We start from the raw sequence: 24,874 nt of genomic DNA, 5'->3' as shown, positions 1-24,874 counted from the left end.
TTATTTGATCTTAGTTAGATTCTAGAACTTTCGTAAGTAGTGTCAAATGGCAAGTCCTTCCAACACCCCAACTTTAAACTAGTACTAGTATAATACTCATACACTTAAAAACAACACCTTAAGGCCATCCGCCGTAACGGAGCCGCAATGGACAACTGCCGTGGCCCGTGAGTGAGCCACCGCATTCATAATTCTACTGCGCAACAACAAATTTTTGGGGCGGTCACAAATTCAGTTGCACTAGATTTCCAATTATAAAAATTATTTTCTAAAAACCATTATGCATGCTCATTAATGTATTTTAAAAAGTGACTTCGCGATCGTCTTTTATAGAGTCATTGTTTTTTCAATGTGAAATGAAATTTTTTATTATAACTACACTGTAAAGATTTTGTCTTAATTTTTAATATGGGCAATGAGAAAAACAAGCATAATACTTAACATTCATGTACATATACTCATTCTACACACAATATTTTTCTTTTTCACCAAATTACTTGTATTTCTATTTTAAATAAGAATTAGAGTATTTAATTTAGAAATTAAAGTTAATTAACCATCAGAGTTGTGAAGTCAGCATTTTGCATTTAATCGAATGTTTGAATTACACAAAAATACAACATCTGAATAAAAAGTAGAAATTAATTTTTTTTCATAATAGTAACTCTATAATGAATAAGCAAAATTTATAGAGACAAGGGATGAGCACGTAGTAGTTGCAAATGAACGAAATAAGCTAGGTATAGTAAAAGTAGTTAATCTATCTGTCAGTGTATCTATCTATGCCCCGCATTCGGTAGGCTTAAACGACACCGTGTTCATGGTAACATCATAACCTATCATGTAGTTAACCTGAGCAACGCTACCGAAAATCGGAATAGTTTGACGAGGTTGCAACGCCAAGCACTCATAAGCCTGATCCACTTTAACAAACACATTCTCCTGCTTCCACTCCACATCCGCGCCCCCTTTGAAATGCACCGTGATCTTCGGCATGACGAACGCCTCCGTGTAACACAGCCGCCACCCTCCATGATCCCGAACCGCCCTCTGCTCGATCGAGTTGGCTATCGCCGCCTCCAAATCATTGTAGAAGTTGACGGGAAGCAGCGTCAGCGCCGTCCCCGAGTCAATGATGATGTTCGCTCCCCCAATGGGGACGATGAATGGAAACCTCTGGCTCCCCACGCTGATCGCCTCCATCGTCAGATAGTAGAAGCTCCGAAGCTTCGTCATCGGCGTCGACACCGCTCCCCAGCCCGAGACCGCCGCTTCGGAACCGAAATGCAATGTGCTGGTGTCGAACTTGGATCCCTCTAGCGCGATGAGGCAGTAGGAGAATTTGTCATACCCTAATTGCGGGAGGAGCGTGCCCGGCCCGACTCCCATCCCGACAATACCCGACCCGTCGTTGGGGAATTTGTCTTCGTTGTCGGTTCCGCAGCCGAAGACGACGTTGGGGAAGCGAATCAGCCCGCCCGCGGTGGAGATGAAGGTGAAGGTCTCTGACCCCACGTTACCGGTGGAGTGGGACCCGTCGCCGTAGCTAATCAGGTACAGACACTTGTCCTTGTTGGCGTCGCAGAAGCCTTTGTTCCCCATGGCGGTGCAGCCGGGGGTGCCGCAGAGGGCGTCTGTGTAGGAGGTGGAGGATTTGGGGTCGAAGAGTCGGAACTTTTGGGGGCGGCAATTCACGCAGGGGGAGCACTGGGTCCATATGACGCTGCTGCCGGTGTCGATCATGGCCATGGTTTGCTTCAAGGGCGTCCCCATGAAGAACTGTATCAGGTATGCTCCCTCGTCTGGGGAGACGGGCGATACGGGCGTCCCGCTCAGGATGTCCGTGAAGTGTCTGGCCCGGGCTATGGATCGGTTCCTGGCGTTGTCGAGCCGCTGCTCCAGCGTCAGGGAAGGATCGTGGAGAGGGGAAAGGGGGGAGTCTCTGTGGATGAGAGATGTGGTGAAGCCGCTTGCGTTGGGCTGGCTTTTGCAGTAGCAGAAAAACATGGAGAGTAGAGCGATGTAAGGAATCAACATCATGGATTTTAGGGTTTTAGCCATGGTTTGATTTAGGGTTTATGGTTTTGATACATAGTGTCTAACCTATTTATAGCAATGGACAGGTGAGTAAAAATTTCTCTTGATTCTCTCGCTTTAATTCTAAAATCCTTTGCATCGATTTATTGACGTAAATAGCTATATTTGGTTACCAACTTCAGAATAAAATTAAAATATACTGCATTTGGGAGTAGTAGTTTAAATAAAGTTACGGTTTGGAATTAAAGCACTTGCCATGCCAACACTTACGAAAGTTCTAGAATGTGACTAAGATCAAACAATTTTAAATTACAATATAAATTTTTAGATTAAAACGTACTTGGTTAATAACTTTTATTTAAACACATATTTGTATATTTGTTGAGTTAGTTGTAGCTTGTCGAACTTACAAATTTAGACGTCTTAAAATGATTGATCTCAGAGAATATTCCCCCAAATTATATAATTCGATATGAATACAAATAATGAACCATGATTCTTATGAATTACTCAATCACATTTGCCAAATCTTTTACTGGTAAAAGCACTTATGACATAATATTCATATATATTTGCTATGAGTATGATTCAAAATAAACCCAATATTTATATCAAACCTAATGTCAAATTAGAGCCCTTAGATTAGGATATGATGAACAACCACCTAAAGAAAATTAGAGAAACAATCTTTTTAAAAGAAATAAACTTATAACTAGGAAAACAAGGAGGAAGTATGAGGAAAGAATATAAAAGTCGATTGATATGGTCAAAGACAACTTTCCATTTACTTATTATAATTAATTAACTAGTAAAATAAATAAATAAATAAATACTACTGTACTAAATTATGATAGGAAAGCTCCCGACGTGAATATTTTCGTGCATTTAGATGCAATTTTTGGCCAACCATCATAACGCCTTTCCAAATAATACTACTTGCTACCCTTGGGCGGACATGATTCAAAAATTCGTGAAAATGAGTAAATATGTTAAACGCGAAATAAATGGTAAAGTTGTAATTGTAATTTTGACAGCCTAATGTATTTAAGTCAATGATGTTCATGAAATCAGAAATATAAGTTAGGATTAGAGTAACAAATTAGTTTGATCGATGATATATAATGAAAAATATTTTAAATGTCAGTTTTTTTAAGAAAATAATTACTATATCATTTAAGTAAATGTGAAATATTTTTTATTCTGTGTATTATTGATTCAGATTTTATAGCATAAATAACTTCACTTTTTTATAATATTTTTTGTTTCTCAATGAATTCCCAACATGATATAACTCGTACGATGTATATTGTTACCACAATCTATAAATAGAGGGATATGAGAAGTTTTGTGATGTGCAATAATGATACTCCCTTCATCCCACATAATTTTACACACTTTGACCCGGCACGGGTTTTAAGAAATGTAATGGAAAGTAAGTTGAAATAGTTGGTGGGATGTGGGTCCTACTTTTAAAGTATTAGTTTTATAATAAAACGTGAGTAGAAATGAGTTAGTGGAATATGGAGTCCACTACCAAAAATGGTAAAAGTGAAATGGGTAAAATTATGTGGGACGGCCCAAAATGAAATACTGGGTAAAATTATGTGGGACGGAGGGAGTAATACTTTAATCACGTATGAAGTACCAGAACTTATTAGGAAATCACATAGTAATAAGTTGATGACATAAATGTGACAAAATATATATGTCAGCAAATTTATAGATTGCCAAGAAAGGCCCTTCAAGTGATTTGGACATTTTCATCCAAAAAGTGGGTATAAAAACCACATTTGTGATTATATAAAACATTAGGATTATTCGAGTATTTTTTTATTAGGGTCTATGGTGCAACAACCCTAAAAGTTAGGGACTAATGACACAGTTTACTCATTCCAAAAAGGTTTATAGAGAATATTGACTTAAACCTTTCTAAGAATGGTTAAAAAAGCAATGATTTGTGCACTAAAATGCTAATGGAGTTGGTGAGTTTGACTTTAAGAAAATCAAATAAAAGTGGAATGGTAGTCAATAAATTAAGCATGGAAATACATGAGAACAAATTATGGTTATCGACAATGTTAGAGATGAATTTGAGGACACACGTATAAAAGAAAAATTATATACTTCGTGATGAGGTATAAAAGAAACTAGATGTAACAAAAGTGATTAGTATTGCAGCTAGGGGTGGCAAAATGGGTAGCGGGTAATGGGTAATTTCCATCTCGACCAACTACCCGCCGGGTATTGGGTACCCGCTACCCGACGATAACGGGAAACGGGGCGGGATCGGGTAGTGTGTTTTAGAATTTTGCGGGTAGCGGGTATACCCGCTACCCGTGTGGGTATACCCGTTAGTCCCGTTAATACCCGTTATTATTAGTATTAGCCATATTCCATCTTTTAATACTCCACCCTTTCCATATTAATAGAGGTGTTTCAAATAGTTAAAGTGGATGAAAAAAGTAAATAGTTAAATAATAATAGCAATATACGCACTCATTTTGAAAAATTAAAAATAAATATTTAGAACTAGAAAAAATAAAGTAAGAGAAATAATAATGTAGAGAGGAATATTTATATTATTATATTTCCAAAATGAGTGAAGAAAATGAAATGTCTTTATCAAGGCGGAGTAGTGGTAGTACTTTATACTTATAGTATAATCTAAGAGTTCTTTTAAAACATTTTCATATTCCAACTAATATACAATTGAAAACTCACCGGAACTAGATATAGAGTGTCCCTTCACTTTTATTCTAAATATATTCAACGTTTACCATCGATATTAATAAAGTAAATTAGGGACTATTGACGGTTATTATGGTTTTCAAATTTTTTATTAGGATTTCGGGTCGGGTACGGGTACCCGCAATGTCGGGTACGGGATACCCGACACGGGTATCGGGTAATCCCGGTATGTCGCGGGGCGGGTATTGGGACAACAAATTTTGCTAAAACGGGTACGGGTACCCGACTTGTCGGGTGCGGATACCCACGGGTAACCCGTTTCGCCACCCCTAATTGCAGCATATATCGAATTACTAGAGAGTATACGATTTTTTCCAAAATTATATAGATTTGTTTTTGAAGTCATGAACAACCGAAAATGATAAAATGATTATTTAAATAATAGAGAAAGAAAATAATAAAATTAAAATTAAGTTGTTAATTGATATGCCTTTTTTTCCTCATTGTTCCACTTTAATAATTTAGCCAAAATCTGTATAATGTAGTTATAAAACAAAGAGTTGCATTCCAAATTGAAATAAAATAACATTATAAAAGTGTCATTTTTGAAATACACTATTCTTAGTCTTCTACTACTAATTTATCGGCCCAAATTTAAATATGGAGTAGAAAATGGTTCTCAGAATTTCAAATTTAATTTTTTTATATTAATAATAGATTAAAACAATGAAATCAATATTTTGAAATGGCGGCTGCAAACGCAGCAATAACACCGAGATTCATCCCGCCCGATGATATGATCAACCACTAGTTCAGCTGAATTTATGACCGTCCCAAATATTTGTCATTGTGGTAGAGTTACTAATGCAGCACCTCGCGATGACGGAATTCATTCTCCAATTCGAATCTACTAGATGATCGATTGTCTAAAATCGCGGAGGTGATCACCTACTGCTTATCCTACACCATTCCTATTCCACCCCTCACAAACATAAAATATGATGATGGGCCCATTACTTATGTTTGTGAGGGGTGGATTAGGGGATGGTGTATGATAAGTAGTAGGTGATTGGAGGTTTATGCTGGAAGCACGTGTCAAAAAAAAAAATTAATCACACTTTTTTGACGATATTAAATATTTAGACAAAACTGAAATAATTTGTTTTCAAACTGTTATTTAAACACATATTTATAATTTATTGAACTTTTTTACATTTATTACCATATAAATACTTTTAAGTAGTAGAAAAATATAATTAGTTTTAGTTTTTTTTCTCTTTTTTTTACAATGAAGAGTTAATTCTTTAGACGATGTCTTTCCAAATGGAGTACTACCGTTGGACGTAAGATTCAATGTGTAATAATCGTAAACTTGCACGTATATTTTGTTGCATATACTAACGTATAAAAAGCCATAATTTGTAATCAAATATTTAATGAAATAAGTAAAAAATTCAAGAAAAATAGTAAATATGTTGAATGCGAAATAAAGGGTAAATTAATTAGCATCGATTAATAATAATGTCATGTTAATCATAACTAATTTAGAGGCACAGCTAGCTAATTAAGAAAGATTGTCTTTTGACTCTATTTAATTACAGTTGAGTGTTTCAATATTCCTATGAATAGAAAAGAGAAGACTGAAGAGAGTATCTAAACCCTAAATGAAACATGGCAAAAACCCTAAAATCCATCCTGTTGATTCCTTATATCGCACTACTCTCCACCATTTTCTGCTACTGCAAATGCGATAATGCAAGCAGCATGAGTGGGTTCACAACAGATCTCATCCACAGAGACTCTCCCGTTTCCCCTCTGTACGATCCTTCCCTGACGCAGGAGCAGAGCCTCGCCAACGCCAGGCAGCGATCACTTGCCCGGTCGAGACGTTACGCGGGCATCCTGTATGGGCTGAAGCCGACGCCCGAAGTGACCCTCCTCGAGGATAAAGCAACATACCTGATGCAGTTCTTCATGGGCACCCCCTTGAAGCAAGCCATGATGCGGCAGCAACTTGATCTGGACGCAGTGTGATAGAGAACTAACCCCGCAGCCCAACTCCGATGCCGCGGCCCAGCTCCAGCAGCCCCTTGAAGATGTAACACAAGCGCAAGAAGAGACCGAAGCAGCTAACGAAGACCCGAAGCCCACCAGACCAAGCAGCCCAAGAATGAAGAGTCCAAAACCAGTTAGGAGGAGAACAAGACCTAGCAAATACAAAGATTACGTCTCCCATTAAGCGTATCTTGGTTGTTAGGGTTTGCTGTTTACTTTCCTCAATTTATGCAATTTGTTAGGTTAGATTGAGTCCACTTCTCGGGTTTTCTTCTTGGTTCTTTCCCGGGTCGCACGTCCGAACCAAGTAGGGAGAATTCTATAAATTGTAGAATTCTCATAGATCGAGTCATGGATGAGAATTAAGGAATAAAACTTCTTCTTTCTCAAACAAATCGTGCTTGGCAGAAAACTCTAATCTCTCATTAGGGAAATTATCATTTCATCTTGTTCTCATGTGCTCTCAAATCCTAACAATAGGATATCTCATCCTATCATTTGGTGCTTCATTGCGATCTCTTCCCCCACCGGTCCAGCTATGTCATCGTCTACACCGTCCGGTGATGACCCCCCAGTGGAGTATTCGATCCAGGAGTTGGGTCAAATGCTTTTCGACGTCAAAATTCGTTTGGAAAATAACGAAAAGAAGATGATGTCAAATCGCTTCGATCACGAAGCTTTCACACGTCAACAAGTTGCTCACCAAGTTTGGAGGATCATCTCACCAAGTTGCTCAAAGCGGTGGACAAACTTGGTAACACTTCATCTAACACGCCCTCTCCTTCATCCGCATCTCGTGGATGGCAGGTTCCACCATCCGTGGTCACCAAACCCGTCGCTTTCGATCCCGATACATGGCCTAAGTTGAAGTTCGACCCACCTCGTTTTGACGGCAACAGTGTAGGTCGTTGGATTAAACGGATCCAAAAATACTACAACCACTCGTTCACTCCTTTAGCGGATCGACTATACCTCACCGAGTTCTTACTTGATGATGCAGCGGCGGAATGGTTCGGTTATTGGGAGGAAAATAACACAAACAAGAGTTGGGACGATTTCCTACTCGATGTGAAGCTTCGTTTCGATCCGGACCTATACGAAGACTATGTTGGGAAATTGGCAACTCTATGTCAGACAGGTTCGTTGGATGAGTACTTGACAGCCTTCGAATCGGTGCTCCAAAAGGTGGGCAAAGTCGGTGATTCAACTCTTATTTCTCTGTTCGTGGCGGGTCTCTCTCCTTCATTAAAGGCTGAACTTCTGACCCGCCGACCGGCTTCTCTGTGCGACGCAATGGCTCTCGCTCAACAACTAGCCGTGTGTCATACCATCTCTCCCGTGGCTCCGGCAGTTCCGCGTCCAAACACGGAATCACGTGACAATAGGCAGCAGCCTAGCAAGTACACCCCACCGCACACCAGAGCGACGGAAAATCTGCGGCCAGAACACCCACCGAGCAAGAATAGTAGGACGGGTCCACCTCGAGACTATCCAATTGTTCGGCTTTCAGCGGCTGAAAAGGCGGAGAAGGTAAAACGGAATGAATGCGTTTACTGTCCTGAGAAGTATTCTCGTACACATGTTTGCAATCGCAAATTTTATGCCTTGATGGGAGAGGACGACGTCGAAGAGATACCGGTCCCGCACGATGAGTCAGATTCTGATGAGGACTCATCAAATATGGTAATTTCGAGCGATGTCTCAACAATTATTGTCATCGGCCCGAAGCTCCGACCACGATCGATCAGGATAACAGGGAAGATCCATGACTCATCGGTATCAGTACTGATCGACGGCGGCAGTACACATAATTTCATAAAGCCCGCCGTCGCGGAAAAGCTAAGTTTGCCTACTCACTCTGTAACTCCTTTTCGGGTGTTTGTCGGCAATGGTGCCTCACTACGTTGCAATTATGCTTGCTAAGCACTCCTATTTCTCTACAGGGCTATGTGTTTGCCATCGATCTCTTTATCCTCCAGGTTGAGGGCCCGGACGTTATCCTCGGCGTCCAATGGTTGCAAGATCTCGACGATGTGACCAAGAACTATAGAACCTTGTCTATGAGGTTCGATTGGGAAGACAAACCAGTGATGCTACAAGGCGAGGCCAAGGCTCCGCAGTCTATTTCATATAACGGATTTTCACTCTAATGGAGAAGGAGCCGGAATCCGAGCTGTATGAAATCATTCAACTGGAGAGACAGCAAGTTGATCAACCTACTGTAATTCCACAAGTATTACCGCAACTGCAATCCGTGGTGGATGAATTCGCTACTGTCTTTGATGTACCGACGGGATTACCACCCGCTCGCTGGTGGGACCACCGTATTCATTTAGCCCCGTCGTCAAAGCCGATAAATGTGAGGCCATATCGCTACCCTTATTTCCAAAAGGCGGAAATAGAGAGACAAGTTCGGGACATGTTATCTCAGGGAGTCATACAACATAGCACCAGCCCGTTCTCCTCACCCGTTCTCTTGGTTCGTAAGAAGGATGGATCATTCCGTTTTTGTATTGACTATCAGGCTCTCAATGCAGCTACGATGCCCGACCACTTCCCTATCCCGACGGCGGACGAGCTCTTTGATGAACTACACGCTGCGAAGGTATTCTCAAAACTGGATCTTCGTTCGGGATACCACCAAATTCGTATGTGTGTAGATGATATACACAAAACAACGTTTAGGACACATGACGGACATTATGCCGTTCGGCCTCACCAACGCCCCGTTAACATTTCAGGCAGCAATGAATGCTATTTTTGGCGAATTTTTGCGCAAATTTGTCATCGTCTTTTTCGATGACATACTTATCTATAGCTTCGACGTGCAGCAACATATCATTCATCTACGAAAAGTGTTGGCAATATTACACGACAATGCCTTTTTCTTGAAGAAATCAAAATGTGAGTTTGGTGTTACAACTATTGAATATTTGGGCCACATTTTGTCAAATGGGCGCGGATCAGTCCAAAATCGCAGCAATGCTCGCTTGGCCACAGCCCAAAAATGTCAAGCAATTAAGGGGCTTCTTGGGACTTACGGGGTATTATCGCCGGTTCGTGCACCACTATTCCTTGATCGCGGCACCCCTAACTGAATTACTTAAAAAGGAGGCTTTCTTGTGGACCGAGGCTGCATCTCAGAGCTTCGAAGCTTTAAAATCAGCCATGAGCTCGACACTTGTTCTGAGACTGCCGGACTTCTCTTCGCAGTTTGTGGTTGAGACAGACGCTAGTGACTTTGGTATTGGAGCCGTCCTATTGCAGAATGGTCATCCCCTAGCCTATTTTAGCAAGAAGCTCGGGCCTCGTCGTCGACTCGCCTCTACATACCACAAAGAGTTATACGCGATCGTGGAGGCCGTCCAAAAATGGAGGCAATATCTCTTGGGTCGTGAGTTCATCATTCGTAGCAACCAACGAAGCCTAAAGGAACTTTTGTCACAGGTTATTCAAACGCCAGACCAACAATTCTACGCACGAAAACTTATGGGATTTAAGTTTTCTATCGAGTATAAATCAGGAGCTTCTAACAAGGTTGCCGATGCATTATCACGGCGTGATGAAGGGGAGCTACATGCTCTGTTTGTTCGGCCTCTACCTGAGATCATGGACATTCTCCTAAAGGAAAATTCCACCCTTCCTGACTTAGTGGATTTACACAGCGCCGTGGCTGCAAAACGAGCACCTGCCCATGTTTCGGTGTCCGATGGAATGTTATTCTTTAAAACAAGACTGTATGTCAGCAGAGACTCGGCTACCCGACTCGCTATTTTGGAGGAATGCCACGCTTCTCGATCAGCGGATCATCCGGGAGAAAAGAGGACATTTGCGAGGGTCGCTAGTTCCTTCTATTGGCCTGGCATGAGATGTGATATCCATGACTACGTTGCTGCCTGCGTCACATGCCAAACCACGAAATACCTTCATGATAAACCCAATGGGTTAATCCAGCCTTTACCCATTCCGGATATGGTTTGGGAAGCCGCGTCAATGGACTTCATTGTGGGCCTTCTCCCGTCTCACGGCTATACAACCATTATGGTGGTCGTGGATCGCCTATCAAAGTATGCGCACTTCGGTGCTTTGAAAACAGGCTTCGATGCCCAGCGAGTTGCCCGCCTTTTCGTGGATACTGTTGTTAAATTGCATGGATTCCCGGCTAAATTGCTTTCAGATCGTGATACAATTTTCCTAAGTGATTTCTGGAACGAATTATTGGCGTTGAGTGGTACCAAGCTCCAATTTACCACTGCATACCACCCTCAAACCGACGGTCAATCGGAAGTCACGAATAGAGCTCTCGAACAATACCTCTGGGCCTTCACTCACGACCGCCCATCTTGCTGGTTTGACCTCCTGCCATGGGCTGAACTAGCCCTCAATTGCTCCACAAATGTCAGCATCGGGATGTCGCCGTTTCAAGCCTTGTATGGCCGCCCTCCGCCGAACTTATCCCAATCTTATCGCCGACCATCGCACAACACTACTGTGGCTGAATTATTGACCGAACGAGAGTCAACTCTACGTTTGCTCAAGGATCGCATCACACGGGCGCAACAATCGATGGCCGAATTTGCTAATCGGCATCGAAAGGATGTTCAGTTTGGGGTAGACGACAAGGTGCTCCTTCGCTTACAGCCATACCGCCAGACGTCTGTTTGAAAACCACAATCGACCAAACTGGGACGACGCTTCTATGGTCCCTATGAAGTTACTGAGAAAATTGGCAAGGTGGCTTATCGCCTTCGCCTTCCGGTCGATAGCAAGATCCATGACGTGTTTCATGTCTCCCTTTTACGGCCATTTATCCAGTCTTCGGATGTCCCAGCTACTCTTCCAGATGATTTTCGTCGTCATCATCCGTTGGACTCCCCCGTTCGTGCAACAGATAAGCGAGTTGTGTTGGTCAACAGAATCCCACAGGAACAATGGCTCGTGCAGTGGTCCTCGTCTAAATCGTCAACACCTACATGGGAATCGGTTGCCTTGCTGAAAACTCATTTTCCTCATCTACACCTTGAGGACAAGGTGCTTCCTATGGGAGGGAGAGTTGATAGAGAACTAACCCCGCAGCCCAACTCCGATGCCACGGCCCAGCTCCAGCAACCCCTTGAAGATGTAACACAAGCGCAAGAAGAGACCGAAGCAGCTAACGAAGACCCGGAGCCCACCAGACCAAGCAGCCCAAGAATGAAGAGTCCAAAACCAGTTAGGAGGAGAACAAGACCTAGCAAATACAAAGATTACGTCTCCCATAAAGCGTATCTTGGTTGTTAGGGTTTGCTGTTTACTTTCCTCAATTTATGCAATTTGTTAGGTTAGATTGAGTCCACTTCTCGGGTTTTCTTCTTGGTTCTTTCCCGGGTCGCACGTCCGAACCAAGTAGGGAGAATTCTATAAATTGAAGAATTCTCATAGATCGAGTCATGGATGAGAATTAAGGAATAAAACTTCTTCTTTCTCAAGCAAATCGTGCTTGGCAGAAAACTCTAATCTCTCATTAGGGAAATTATCATTTCATCTTGTTCTCGTGTGCTCTCAAATCCTAACAATAGGATATCTCATCCTATCACAGTGCCTCCCCTGCAAGAGATGCAAACCCCAACAATTCCAACTCTTCGACCCACTATCCTCCACCACCTACAGATTTACCCGCTGCGGCTCTGTCGCCTGCAGGGCCTTCGGGGAGTCCGGGTATACGTACTCACATTAATCTATTCTAAAACCAATTGGTCAACAAATTTTATTTATGTATGTTTGAATTGGCAACAGGTACTGCGACCCGTGGAGGGAGAAGTGCCTATTCAAGACTAACTACACGGAAGGGTCATACTCGAACGGATTGGTGGGGACAGACACCTTCAGCTTCCACTCGGGCGAGAGGGGGCTGATGAGCTTCCCTAAGATCGTGTTCGGGTGCGGACTTGACAACTACGTCGGTTTCGATGGGTGCGAGTCTGGCATCGTGGGGCTGAGCTCGCTCCACAGCCAATTAGCATACGACAAGTTCTCATACTGCCTCGTCCCAGCTACAGGCAAGTTCGAGACGAGCACGATGCGTTTCGGGTTGGGGAGTGGTGACGACGCCGCTGGCGGAGAGGAGCGTGTTCCACTACGTGAGGCTGGATGCGATCAACGTGGGGAACAAGAGGTTTCAATTGGTTAGCCCTTTGCGAGGAGCCAACATGGCGATGGATTGGAGGTGGAGATTGCGAACTCCATCCCGCAGAGGGCGGTCAGGGATTTTAATGACTGGCGGCTGTGCTACTCGGAGAAGTTCGTGATGCCGAAGATGACGGTGCATTTCCAAGGGGCGGATGTGGAGTGGAAGCACGAGAATGTTTTTGTTAGAGCCAATCAGGATTATGAGTGCTTGGCGATGGAGCCTACCGACGCTGGATTTCATGTTTACGGCGGCGTTGCTCAGGCCAACTACTTGGTAGGATTTGATGTCACCAGGAAGACGGTGTCCTTCAAGTCTGCTGAATGTGGGAGATAGATTTTTTTTTGTTATGGAAGAAATCGCTAGTCTAATGTTCACTTGGAGTCGTATTAGAAAGAAATTTTTGACATAAGGAAACTTATCTTATTCTTAATGAATCCCTCCTGTAGTGACACACGAACAAGAAATTTAAATAAAGTTGGGCCTGATTTTTTAAAATACTTACTATCAATTTATATTTAATTTATTTACAAAAGTTGAAATGAAGTAGTAATATTTTCGTGTGTAATATCATATTCCGAAACTTTAGAAAACTTTTTGATATACTTACTATCAATTTATATTTAATTTATTTACAAAAGTTGAAATGAAGTAGTAATATTTTCGTGTGTAATATCATATTCCGAAACTTTAGAAAACTTTTTGATATGAACAAAATATTTAATAGTATTACAATTAATACTAGTGTAATAATGATATACTTAATTGACTTCAAAGTTTGTAATAAACAAAATTGTATATTCTAGAACTCATTAGAGCATCTCCAATGGTATCGCAATTGGAGTTTTAGATGTTTAGATCCATGTTGTTTACTGATTTCCGATTTAGAGGTTGAGATTTAGTTGTTCACGTGCTCGATTTACGAGATCAGATAGTTTAGGTGATGCTGCAAGGTAAGTCGTGTTCATTTCGTTTTACGGCCGAGTAGCGTAGATCTGGTAGTTCTAGCTTAATTTGTGTTTACGCTCGTTTTGAAGCATGTTTCTGTTTTATTTCGTCAATGGTGTTGAAGCTGTTCTATGCTCTGTTTTACTTGGTTATTTGGAGAAGTTTAAGTAGGAGTTAGTTAGAGAATCGGTCTGCTTTCTTTCTTTTTGGTTTTCACTTTACTTTGCTAGTTTGAAAAAAATGGTCCCTTTTTTTCCCTTTTACACTTTATTTTAGGAAGCCTTTAGCTGGTTAGTAAGTTTCAATTGTTTTCTTTAGTTGCTTTCATGATTTATTAAATTGATGAAAAATATTTTCGTGTTTTATTTTCCCTGTATTCCCGTCAAGTAATATAAAAAACTGAAAAAAAGCAAAGAAAAATTATATAATAAAAAATAAATAAAACGCAATCTAGTAATATAAATAATAAATAGTACATTAAGTAATCATATGAATTATTAAATTCATATACGTAACGCATAATACAAAATAGATACCATGAATTGGACTCAAGAATTGATATAAATTTATGGACAAATTAATTTGGAAAATAAGAAGTAAAGGCATAGTAGTTGTAGTTATTTAGATTAAATGTAGTCGTTAAAAAAATTTCCCTTTTTCTCTCATTTCCTTGTTAGACGATTTCTGCAATTTTCTCCCTTTTCTTTAGCTCTTTAACGATTTCTCATTATTTTCATCTCAAAATTCACATGAATTAAATCTTTGCAGCTCAAACAACTATTATTTGGATATTACCTAATTTGATGAATAAGATGAGTTCAATAAAACTTTTATAGTACATACGTTGAACTAGACTTACTCTTATATACACCAGTTATCAAACATCCAGAATTCTAGATGTGGTTGATTGTTATACTCACACCACACAAGTTTATTAATATGTCCTAAATACATTTAGTTTCAAATTCTTTAATCTATTCAGCAATTATTTTATAAAAAAAATCATTATAAATTACGGTCGTCGAACTAATAATGACAATTTTTGACACGACAGGAACCCGCACGAAATTAATGGGTATGTGTCGAGGCTTATTGGATTCGTGTCATTATTGTGTCGACATGAAAACTTCGTGTCGTGTTCGTATTACACGTTAAGAAATAATATTAATATATTATAATATTATTATTATTTTATTTATTTTAAAATTAAAAAAATTAAAAATTAAAAATTAAAAATTAAAATTAAAAATTAAAATTTAATATTAGAAATAATATTAATATATTATAATATTATTATTACAGTGTCGTTATTGTGTCGTGTTATATATGTGTTGTTATCGTGTCGTGTTGACCCGAAGTGGTTCGTGTCGTTAATGGGTTCGTGTTGTGTTCGTAGGTAAGGCTAAGCATTTAAGGCATAGCCACCCTACAGTTTCCTTAACGGGTCGTGTTCATGTTTGTTGTTATCGTGTTACCACAACACGCACGATTTGCCACCCCTACGTCGAACACAATTATTTCATGAAAACTTGCAAAATTCCAATATATCCGTTAAACTATGATTTACTCAAAAATCAATTTTTAAACTTTTATCTAAATGTATTACCACTATAATAGAAACGGGATTATCAGAAAACTTTTATGGAACACTTGAACAGAAATTGGATAGTTCTTCTTAATTTAATTAATAAAGAAATTCGAGATAAATATAATAAGTTCTATCAATTCTGTGTGACCAATGAAGGCGGCAAGGCAATTGGGTAATCTATTTTGGAGAAGTGGAGACAAGTACTCTTCAATCTCAAATGCATTATCTTCTCCAGCTAACAGGAAAGATCTGCAGAAAATCCACTCTCTCCTGATCACTCTTGGTCTGCAGAACTCTGCAACCTTCTTAGGTATATTGATCACCAAATACTCCCAATTCAAAGATACTCATTCCGCTTTATTAGTTTTTGGTGGGATTTCTCCTCAAAACGATGTTTATGTGTGGAATACGATCATTAGAGCGATGACCCACAACAGATGCTACACAAAAGCATTAGAATTTTACGCGGAAATGAGAGAATTGGGGGTGAAGCCTGATAATTACACATTCCCTTCTGTGATCAATGCTTGTGGGAGTTTGGTGGATTTTGAGAAAGGGAGGGTTGTTCATGAGCATGTTGTGGAGTTGGGTTTTCAATTTGATCTGTATATAAGTAATGCCCTAATAGATATGTATGCAAGATGCAACGAATTGGGGTGTGCTCAACTAGTGTTTGATGGAATGCCCCAACGAGATATTGTATCTTGGAACAGTTTGATTTCTGGATATACTTCTAATGGCTACTACAAGGAAGCATTGGATGTTTATAATCAACTGAGAATGGTTGGCTTGTTGCCTGATTCCTTTTCATTATCGAACGCCTTACTGTCCTGTGGCGGATTAGGGGAGGTTGTAGAGGGTGAAGTAGTTCACTGCCTGGTTGAGAAGCTTGGAACACGTAGAGATGTAAATGTCAGCAATGCGTTGCTGGCAATGTATTTTAAGTGTGATGTCCTGGCTAACTGCACGAGGATTTTCAGTGAGATGGTTCATCGAGATAGTGTCACATGGAATACCATTATTAGTTCATATTTCGAATCAGGTTTGTATCATGAGTCCATGAGGTTATTCTTGGAGATGGTGAGACATTCTAAACCAGATATTTTGACAATCACATCCGTTTTTCGTGCTTGTACTTGTGTTGGGGACTTGGATATGGGAAGGTATGTCCATGATTACATGCTTAACAATGGATATGAGTGCAATATAGTGGCCACTAATATTGTTATCAACATGTATGCAAAGTGTGGTGATGTGGTCCAAGCAAGGCAAGTGTTTGAAAACGCCAAAAACCGGGATTTGGTGTCATGGAACTCACTTCTTGATGGATATGTTGAAAATCAGTCGTATCAGGAAGCAATAGAGCTTTTCAGGAGGATGAGAACAAATTTTCAACCTGATTTTGTCACATATGTGACACTATTTTCTATGTCTTCTGGACTAACAAACCTAAATTTCACTGAGGAACTCCACTGCGATATAATAAAACGAGGGTTTGGTTCCACTCAAATTGTGGGTAACGCTCTTGTGGATGCGTATGCCAAATGTGGAAAAGTAGAGGATTCTTTCAAACAGTTTGAGAGTATGAAATTTCGAGATACAATTACATGGAACTCAATAATTGCATCATGCAGTCACTCTGATAGCCATATTCTTGGTCTTAGAATGCTTAACAAGATGAGATTAGAGGGGATAATACCAGATATACCTACTTTTCTAAGTTCATTGCCTTTGTGTTCTTATCTCATGGCCAAGCGACAAGGGAAGGAGATGCATTGCTGCATTTTCAAATTTGGTTTTGATTCCAATATTCCTATTGGAAATGCTTTGATTGAAATGTACTCGAACACTGGGAGCTTAAGAAATTCAATACTGGTGTTTGAGAAAATGAAAGAGAAGGATTTAGTTTCATGGACGGCAATTATTTCATCATATGGGATGTATGGCGAAGGAAGAAAAGCTCTTGAAACTTTTGAGCACATGAAGGCAGCTGGTATTCTTCCAGATCATATTGTCTTCATTGCTGTTCTGTACGCATGCAGCCATTCTGGTTTGGTGCAAGAAGGTCGTATTTGCTTTGAGCAAATGAAGACAGAACACAATATTGTGCCTAGGATGGAACACTATGCCTGCATAGTTGATCTTCTATCAAGGTCTGGCCTCTTGGCTGAAGCCGAGGAGTTCATTTCTTTAATGCCATTGAAGCCTGATGCAAGTATATGGGGATTACTACTCAGTGCCTGCCGAGCCAATGGAGACATGAAGATTGCAGAACGTGTTGCAGAACGCGTTCTTCAACTAGATACTTGTGATCCAGGATATCATGTTTTGGCCTCAAATGTATATGCTGCCTCGGGAAGGTGGGATCAAGTGGGAGTGATAAGGAAATCCTTCAAAGCTAATGGACTCAAAAAAGACCCAGGTTGCAGTTGGCTGGAGATTTCCACACTGTCGCAAAATACATATCAAAAATCATGATTTGGAGATACTAGTCAGAGATGCAAGCCACTTTCATCAATAAAAAGACAACCTGTTGCTGTAGCCTGTAGGTATTGTTGGTGATTGCATCCCACATATGAACCTTTTATTGTAGGTATCATTGGGTTCGAATGTCTCTCTCCTCTGGTTTCGTTGCATAAATTTAATTCTGAGCTGATTTACTATAAGATGGTTCAAAAAAATTAGGAGGAAAAGGGAGTTTGGACAAGATGCATGTCATATGGTATAAGATAGTTTTGTCTTTCTCCATTAAATCTATGCTCTTCAAAGTCGAAGAACTCTTGATCTTGTTATGGAGTACATCTTACCTGAATTACATGTTGTTGAATGTGCAGAAGATCATCATCTGTATGGTACTAGACCATGGAAAGGCAGACAAAGTCAGTGCTTGGTTTTAAGTTACATGTGCTTGACCTTAGAAAGAGTTGGTCTGGTTATTATGAACACCTACCTGAAGGTAAATTATGCAGGTTTTTGTCACTACAAATATCAGTATTTCATCATCTAGTCCCAGTGATTTATACACATTCATAATATATAAAGATTCTACATGTGGATTCAATCTCTTTGCCCTTAATCCTATGATAATATGAATGACATTGGCAAACATTGGACTTTTTCTTGATCACTGTGTTGATTGTTCCTTATTGCCTTAACTGTATTAAAATAGAGTTCATCTTCAGATTCTACTGCCATAATACATATAGAACCTCAAACAAAATGAAGTTTCATAACCATCTCATGACTTATTAGATGCAACATCTGAAATAATTTTTTTGTCGATCTTTATTTCATAGGACAACATCAACTATTATTAAGTGAAACTGTGAATAATATTATAAACTGAAAAACTTAGTTCTGTTTCAAGGAGCTTGTTTGAGGTAGCGTTCCCGAATGACCTTAAATTTCTCAACCATCTTGTCTCGAGGTGGCCAGCACTCTTTTATAACCGGATCATCAGAGAACTTATTAATCCATACTGATAATAGTGGGAATTTCTCTTCATCTACTAATTTCAGGTCAATTATCTCTTCCAGTATGCTGATCAAGTTGCCCATCCACCCAAATGCAATATCAGTATAGCCAATGGCCTCCCCTCCAAAAAAACTCTTACCTTTTAGCTGCTCTTCTAGGAATTTCAGATTCTCCATCATTGGACCAATAGCTTCCTCTTGGTCTTTTCCCTCAGAGGTGAAGACCCTCCATGTCAATGGCATAACCTACTTTTCAAAAAGTGTAGGTGAGATCATATCTCTTACCTAGATTAATAGTATCAAATATTGTTGCCTAGACTAATAGCGTTTTAATCTTATATAGACTCTGATGTGAAGGAATTTGTGTATACCTTGTCATCTCCGAAATTGGCCCAAAACCGAGCCATGGCTTTCTCATTAGGATCTTGGGGAAGAAGAGGAGGCTGCTTCCACACATCATCGATGTATTCAAGAATCACTAGGGACTCACAAACTGGCCTTCCATTGTGCAGGAGAACGGGGACCTTCTTGTGCACAGGATTGTACTCGAGGAGTGAAGCACTTTTTTTTGTCATATCCTCCAGTACCGTTTCGTACTCCAAGCCTTTAATCTTCAAAGCATGTACCACCCTCAAAGCATAAGGACTTGACCATGTCCTCATCAGCTTCAGATCTTCTGCCATTTTCCCTTTGACAGTGCTTATCAGTTCTATTTATATGGACTCACTTTCCATCAGCTTTTGTATGTGTATCAAATTTATACTGTTAATGATGTCCATTATTTGTTTGTATTTTTCCAAAGTATGGAACTGGGCCTGCTTTTGTGTCGATAATTTTCATGATTTTGGCAGGCTAGATAAAGGCTGATGAGGAATCACACTTTTTGTTTGTCTTTCCTTATTTTTGTTATGGATGTATGCCATTATCTGCCGTCTACTGCGAATATTTATAAATATTTGCAGTCTGCTTCCGGTTCCACTATTTTCAAAATGTATGTTCTTTTTTACAAAGAATATTCCATGCAAGGACTAAAGTTGTGGTGAGCCTACGTATTTTTGGATTTTTTTCAAAATGCTCATTCACCCTTTTGTTTGATATGAAAGAAGTTGAAGTTGACTTCATTTTACCTCACAGATTTTGGGGTTTATGTGGGAGAATTTATAACATGGTTATCAGTTTCTTGTCGAATTTGTCTTTGTACTTACGAAGACAAAGGATTTCGGCTGCTGATGCACTGTTGTACCCATTCTTCCGTAGTCTGCAACACAATCAATGAAATTTTCTATTCTGTCACTACTGCAAAGGTTTTCAGCTTATTCATAGAGGAAACAAACTCATGCACTATACTTTTAGTACCCTTGTATTTGAAACTCATTTGATTTCTAGCACTAGTGTAACCTCCATCTCTAACTATAACTAGATTGTTACCTGTTATAAATCTTGCGTTGCCCCTCAGCAGACTCTCCAAATATCTTGCTAACCTCTTGAGGCAGCAGATTCTTATTCCATAGGAATCTCCTGTAGTGGCTGCTGAACATATGATCATCCCTGCGATCATGGCCCGTGCAGCACTCCGCTAAGACTTATCTCCAAAAAGGGTAGCCAGTGTTCCATTTTAAGGTTGGTGATGCTCCCTTCATTCACACACCAAATCTCTAGCAGCAAATCTATAAGTTTCTAAAAATATTCATATAAATTTTTTCCTTACCAAACTAGTACTACATTCTAAATTATGTAAAAGCTTTCTAATTAGCACGATTCAGTGATGAAGATATCAATATATGCATAGAAACAGGTTGGAAATACTTGGATCAAGACTGAGATAACATCCTCAAACATGCATACGTGTCTGAAATGATAATGTCACACAATGTAACCTGATCACATGCATATTGTACAATCACAGCACAAAGCCATGACATGAGGAAAACTAACAAAATAATTCAAAAAAAAAAAGAATGACAAATTCAGACAGAGTTGGTCAACGGAATCTCGGAGGAGCCACTGGTGGTGGAGGGGCGCCTGGAGATCTGGTGGTTGACGGCGGCGGGGGTGGGGCCGGGGGCCGGGGGGCTAGCTGCGCAGCAACAACGCAAGAGGGTGTACAAATAGGTGAGGAGCCAGAAGATCCAGGGGGCGCCGATGAGGAAGAGGGCGGCGGACGGGTGCCACGGCTTCGAGAGGCTCGGTACGAACACGTAGATCACGAGGATGACGCCGCCTGTGGTCACGCACAGGAAGAACACGGCGAAGACCAACGGCACCCTCACGTCTCCCTCCTTATCATTCTCCATTGACGCCCTCTCACACAAATAAAATTAAAAAACTATCTCTCTCTCTCTCTATCTATCTCTTTCTATATATATGTATATATGTGTGTTTTCTATGTTTTTTTGATTTCTATATGTCGACGATCATCTGACCATGCAGGCAGGCTTATGTATATCAGATATGTGTTTGTTACCTCATCTTCTGATCTCTCTCTGTCAACAATGGTGAGTTTCCTTTTTGTGTTTGTCTGAATTGGGTTGCCGGTTTCAGGCAACCAGGGAAAGATGAGAAGATGAGCGCACCGATTCAAGAATAAAGGCCTCCGAAACCGCAGGTGTTTTTTATGTTTCCATTTTACCACTTTTTAACTCTCTATTCCAATTACTTTTTCCATCTTTTTCTATTTTTATCTACAATCTAATTCATCACACCACGTGTACTATATTCATACTCCATTAAAGAGATTTGATAGTATGATCTTTTCAAACTGTATATGTGTGTGTGTGTGTGTGTGTTTTTCTATTTTTTATTTGAGTCATCGACTTAAATTGTTTGGGCAATATACTGATATACTGATGGTGATGCTGAAGATTGCGGCATCACAAGGAGTGTTATTTATTGAGGATAATTATCAAATAAATCATGAAAGGAGCTCAAATTCTGATATATTTTACATTTTTCAAAATTAAATTATAAATTATGAAGTCTATATTTTTCGTAATTATTGTGTCTTCGAATCTAAGTTATCCACTATCTTAATATGTACTTCTGTAATTGATATAAGGCAAAGCCGGAAGATGTCGTAAACAATTTTTGTTAAATACAAAAATCTTCTAATAATATTACTATTAAAGTATAGAATTATTCTGAATCTCTGATAATACGAATTTGTTAGTAGTACAATGTTCATCGTAATCGTTTTCAGTTGGGAAAAGGTTCCGCATTTCAATTAGAATCCGGTCATCGGAATCGGAATTTCACTATCCGAAAAAGATTGATAACAGATTCAAGAAGATATTAAGATGGAATATTGCGCGAAATTTTCTGTGATAACTGTTTGGGCTTTGTTGTTTTTACTAAGTTCCGATCTTGTTGTTGCCTGTTAGTTGACTAATATATAGTCACTGATTTGGGAATAATATATTTCCTATCATATATTAAGGAAAGAAATATATATGTAAGGAATAATGTTTGTGATTTACGTGAGACTTGAGAATCAAGTTTATGATTATGAATAAATTATTTTGGGCCTCTTTGATGGAAAGGGCTTTTAGGGTTTGATAATTAGGGTTTGTCCTCTCTCTGCCTATAAATACAAGTGTGGTGATCCCATCAAATCACACACATTAAGATAACACATGAACGAGGGAAAGAGAGAGAAACAAATCCTTGGAGTTGGAGTTGCGCCACTACGCCGAAAAGGGTCCGAGGAAATTCTCTCAGTCTTCCCCAATCGCTTCCGCTATGGATCGTGAAGGTAAGTTTTCGATCCTATTATGTTTATGGTTTGCGTGAAATACATGTTGTTCGAAGATCTTACTTTATTTATATTCAATTATGTATTTTTTGAATATATGATGATAAATAATGTCTAACATGTGGTATCAGAGCCAGGTCGAGAACTCATGTATTTTCGTATGATTGAAAACCATATTTGTGAATTTATTTTAATAAATTGCTATGAATGAATCGGTGATTTTAATATGTTGGCATAGTATGAATTCTGAATCCAATTCATGAATTACGTGACTTTAAAAATGAATTCATATGCCTAATTGAGTAATTATGTATTGATTATTACGTCTATGGATTTCATTCTTTCGTCTCTGTTTTGTTTATCACATTAAATAATTATGTTTTAATATGCATTGTTTCTGCACGCATCGAGAGAGTGGATGAAAGGAAATGTAATAATTATGTTTTAATTATGTTTTAATATGCATTGTTCGTGAACTGTGATATATAGTTAATCTCTTTATCAATTAAATATTGTTTATTTTGTATGATTATACTTTGAAATATATTGTTTCCATATTGATTCTATTTATATATATGGAATTGATTTGAGTATTTTGATTGTGTATATACTTTATGTAAATTGAGTTTGAATATATGCATTGATGAATTGAGATTTCAATTAAATGTCTTATGATTATGAATCTACCGGAACGGTGGAATGAATGATTACATAATTCAATTCTCGTTTTAACATGTATTTTGATTATATTATGTTTATTTTGCAATCACCAAAGTGAAGCAAAATAAGGAGAGTCTATAATCAAACTCATATTATAATTTGTTTAAGCAATTATTCTCTATATGTTCTTGATTATATTATGTTTATTTTACAATCACCAAAGTGAGGTAAAATAATAGTTTATAATCAAATTAAGTGAAAATCTACTTAAGCAATTAATCGCTATACATTCATGATTATATTATGTTTATTTTGCAATCACCAAAGTGAGGTAAAATGAGAAGAGTTTATAATCAAGTTAATATGAAAAATCTATGTATGCAATTAATCATCATGCTTGTTGTGGCTATTCATCATCTAAATAGTTTGTTTGTTGTAAGGTCTAGATTCCCAAAGGAAATAGTCTTTGTGACATAATAAACACTAATGGAGTTAATAATTTAAATTGGTGTCGATTACCCAAAGGTAACGCCAATTTATTATTACTCAATTATTGAACCGAGATATGGATATTAAAAGCATGATTTTTATTATTGTATGAAGACTACCTAAAGGAGTTTTCATAATTGCCTCATGATATGGGTTTTCAAATTAATGTTCGTGTTATTATTCAAAGCTTTTATATGTGAGCATTCATTTCTTAATTGCTCTTATAATGTAAAAAACATATATTTTTTGCTACTAGTATGTTTATCTCAAATTTCCCCGCACTTAATGGAACTAACTTCTCTGAATGGAAAGAGAAACTTAAGTTCACTCTTGAAGTAATGGACTAGGACCTAACACTGTTGAATGATAAACCAATTATTTTATGATCAAAGTAGTTGGCTGATTACCCATAATACTAGGGAAAAATCTAACAGGACTAAGTTTACAGTTCATTAGAATGTTCGTTGCAGATAAAGTCTCTCAACGACTGACATTGCAAAAGAATGTTTGCAGAATGTTGAGGATCGCTTCACAACTGCATATAAGTCTATTGCAGGAAAACTTATGAAGGATCTCATGAGCATGCAATATAATAGTTCTCGGACTATGTACGAGCATGTGATGGACATAAATAACATCACTTCTAAGCTGAAATTAGGATTATAGGTGAATGAGGATTTCCTTGTCCAATTGACCCTAATTTCCTTACCTCCTCAATATGGACCATTCCAAATTGATTCACTATAAAAGATTAGTGGACTCTTAAAGAATTGGGAAACGTATTGGTCTAGGAGAAGCATAAGATGAAGAAGTATGGAATGGGTGCATCTCATGCTCACATTGCAACCGAAGGAGCGTCTAAAGGATAATATTCATTCGAATTTATCATTCTTATGGCATAAAGGAACTGGATCATACTTCTAGTGAAAGAATTAAGAGGCTTACAAAGGATAATATTCATTCGAATTTAGACTTTACAAAGCATTACCGTTTGTGTGGATTGTATTAAGTGTAAACAAACC

General features: G+C 38.9%; 3 protein-coding genes across 12 annotated transcripts; 1 reads left to right on the top strand and 2 right to left on the bottom strand.

The window, feature by feature from the left end:
• Positions 1 to 780: 780 nt before the first annotated feature.
• On the bottom strand, positions 781 to 2,061 carry LOC125195316 (aspartic proteinase CDR1-like). Its single transcript, XM_048093483.1, has one exon. It carries the CDS (start codon positions 2,059 to 2,061, stop codon positions 781 to 783), a length of 1,281 nt encoding a protein of 426 aa, XP_047949440.1.
• A 13,571-nt stretch (positions 2,062 to 15,632) lies between these two features.
• LOC125192178 (pentatricopeptide repeat-containing protein At3g03580) lies at positions 15,633 to 19,746 on the top strand. Of its 10 annotated transcripts, none has more exons than XM_048089691.1 (4): positions 15,633 to 18,027; positions 18,317 to 18,438; positions 19,001 to 19,221; positions 19,299 to 19,746. In XM_048089691.1, the coding sequence occupies exon 1, from the start codon at positions 15,633 to 15,635 to the stop codon at positions 17,958 to 17,960; it is 2,328 nt and encodes a 775-aa protein (XP_047945648.1). In that variant the 3' UTR covers positions 17,961 to 18,027; positions 18,317 to 18,438; positions 19,001 to 19,221; positions 19,299 to 19,746. The 10 variants fall into 10 exon arrangements, with proteins under 10 accessions (XP_047945648.1, XP_047945646.1, XP_047945647.1 ...); XM_048089689.1 differs by having other exon boundaries at positions 15,633 to 18,031; XM_048089690.1 differs by having other exon boundaries at positions 15,633 to 18,071.
• Positions 18,722 to 19,638, bottom strand: LOC125192180 (glutathione transferase GST 23-like). The gene is made up of 2 exons (XM_048089697.1): positions 19,327 to 19,638; positions 18,722 to 19,201 (listed from the first exon to the last, which is right to left on the bottom strand). Exons 1-2 carry the CDS (start codon positions 19,636 to 19,638, stop codon positions 18,845 to 18,847), a joined length of 669 nt encoding a protein of 222 aa, XP_047945654.1. The 3' UTR covers positions 18,722 to 18,844.
• Positions 19,747 to 24,874: the final 5,128 nt, after the last annotated feature.

Source organism: Salvia hispanica, chromosome 6, assembly GCF_023119035.1.
Source record: "Salvia hispanica cultivar TCC Black 2014 chromosome 6, UniMelb_Shisp_WGS_1.0, whole genome shotgun sequence".
Taxonomy (NCBI): Eukaryota; Viridiplantae; Streptophyta; class Magnoliopsida; order Lamiales; family Lamiaceae; genus Salvia; species Salvia hispanica.
This window is presented reverse-complemented; position numbering and strand designations above follow the sequence as displayed.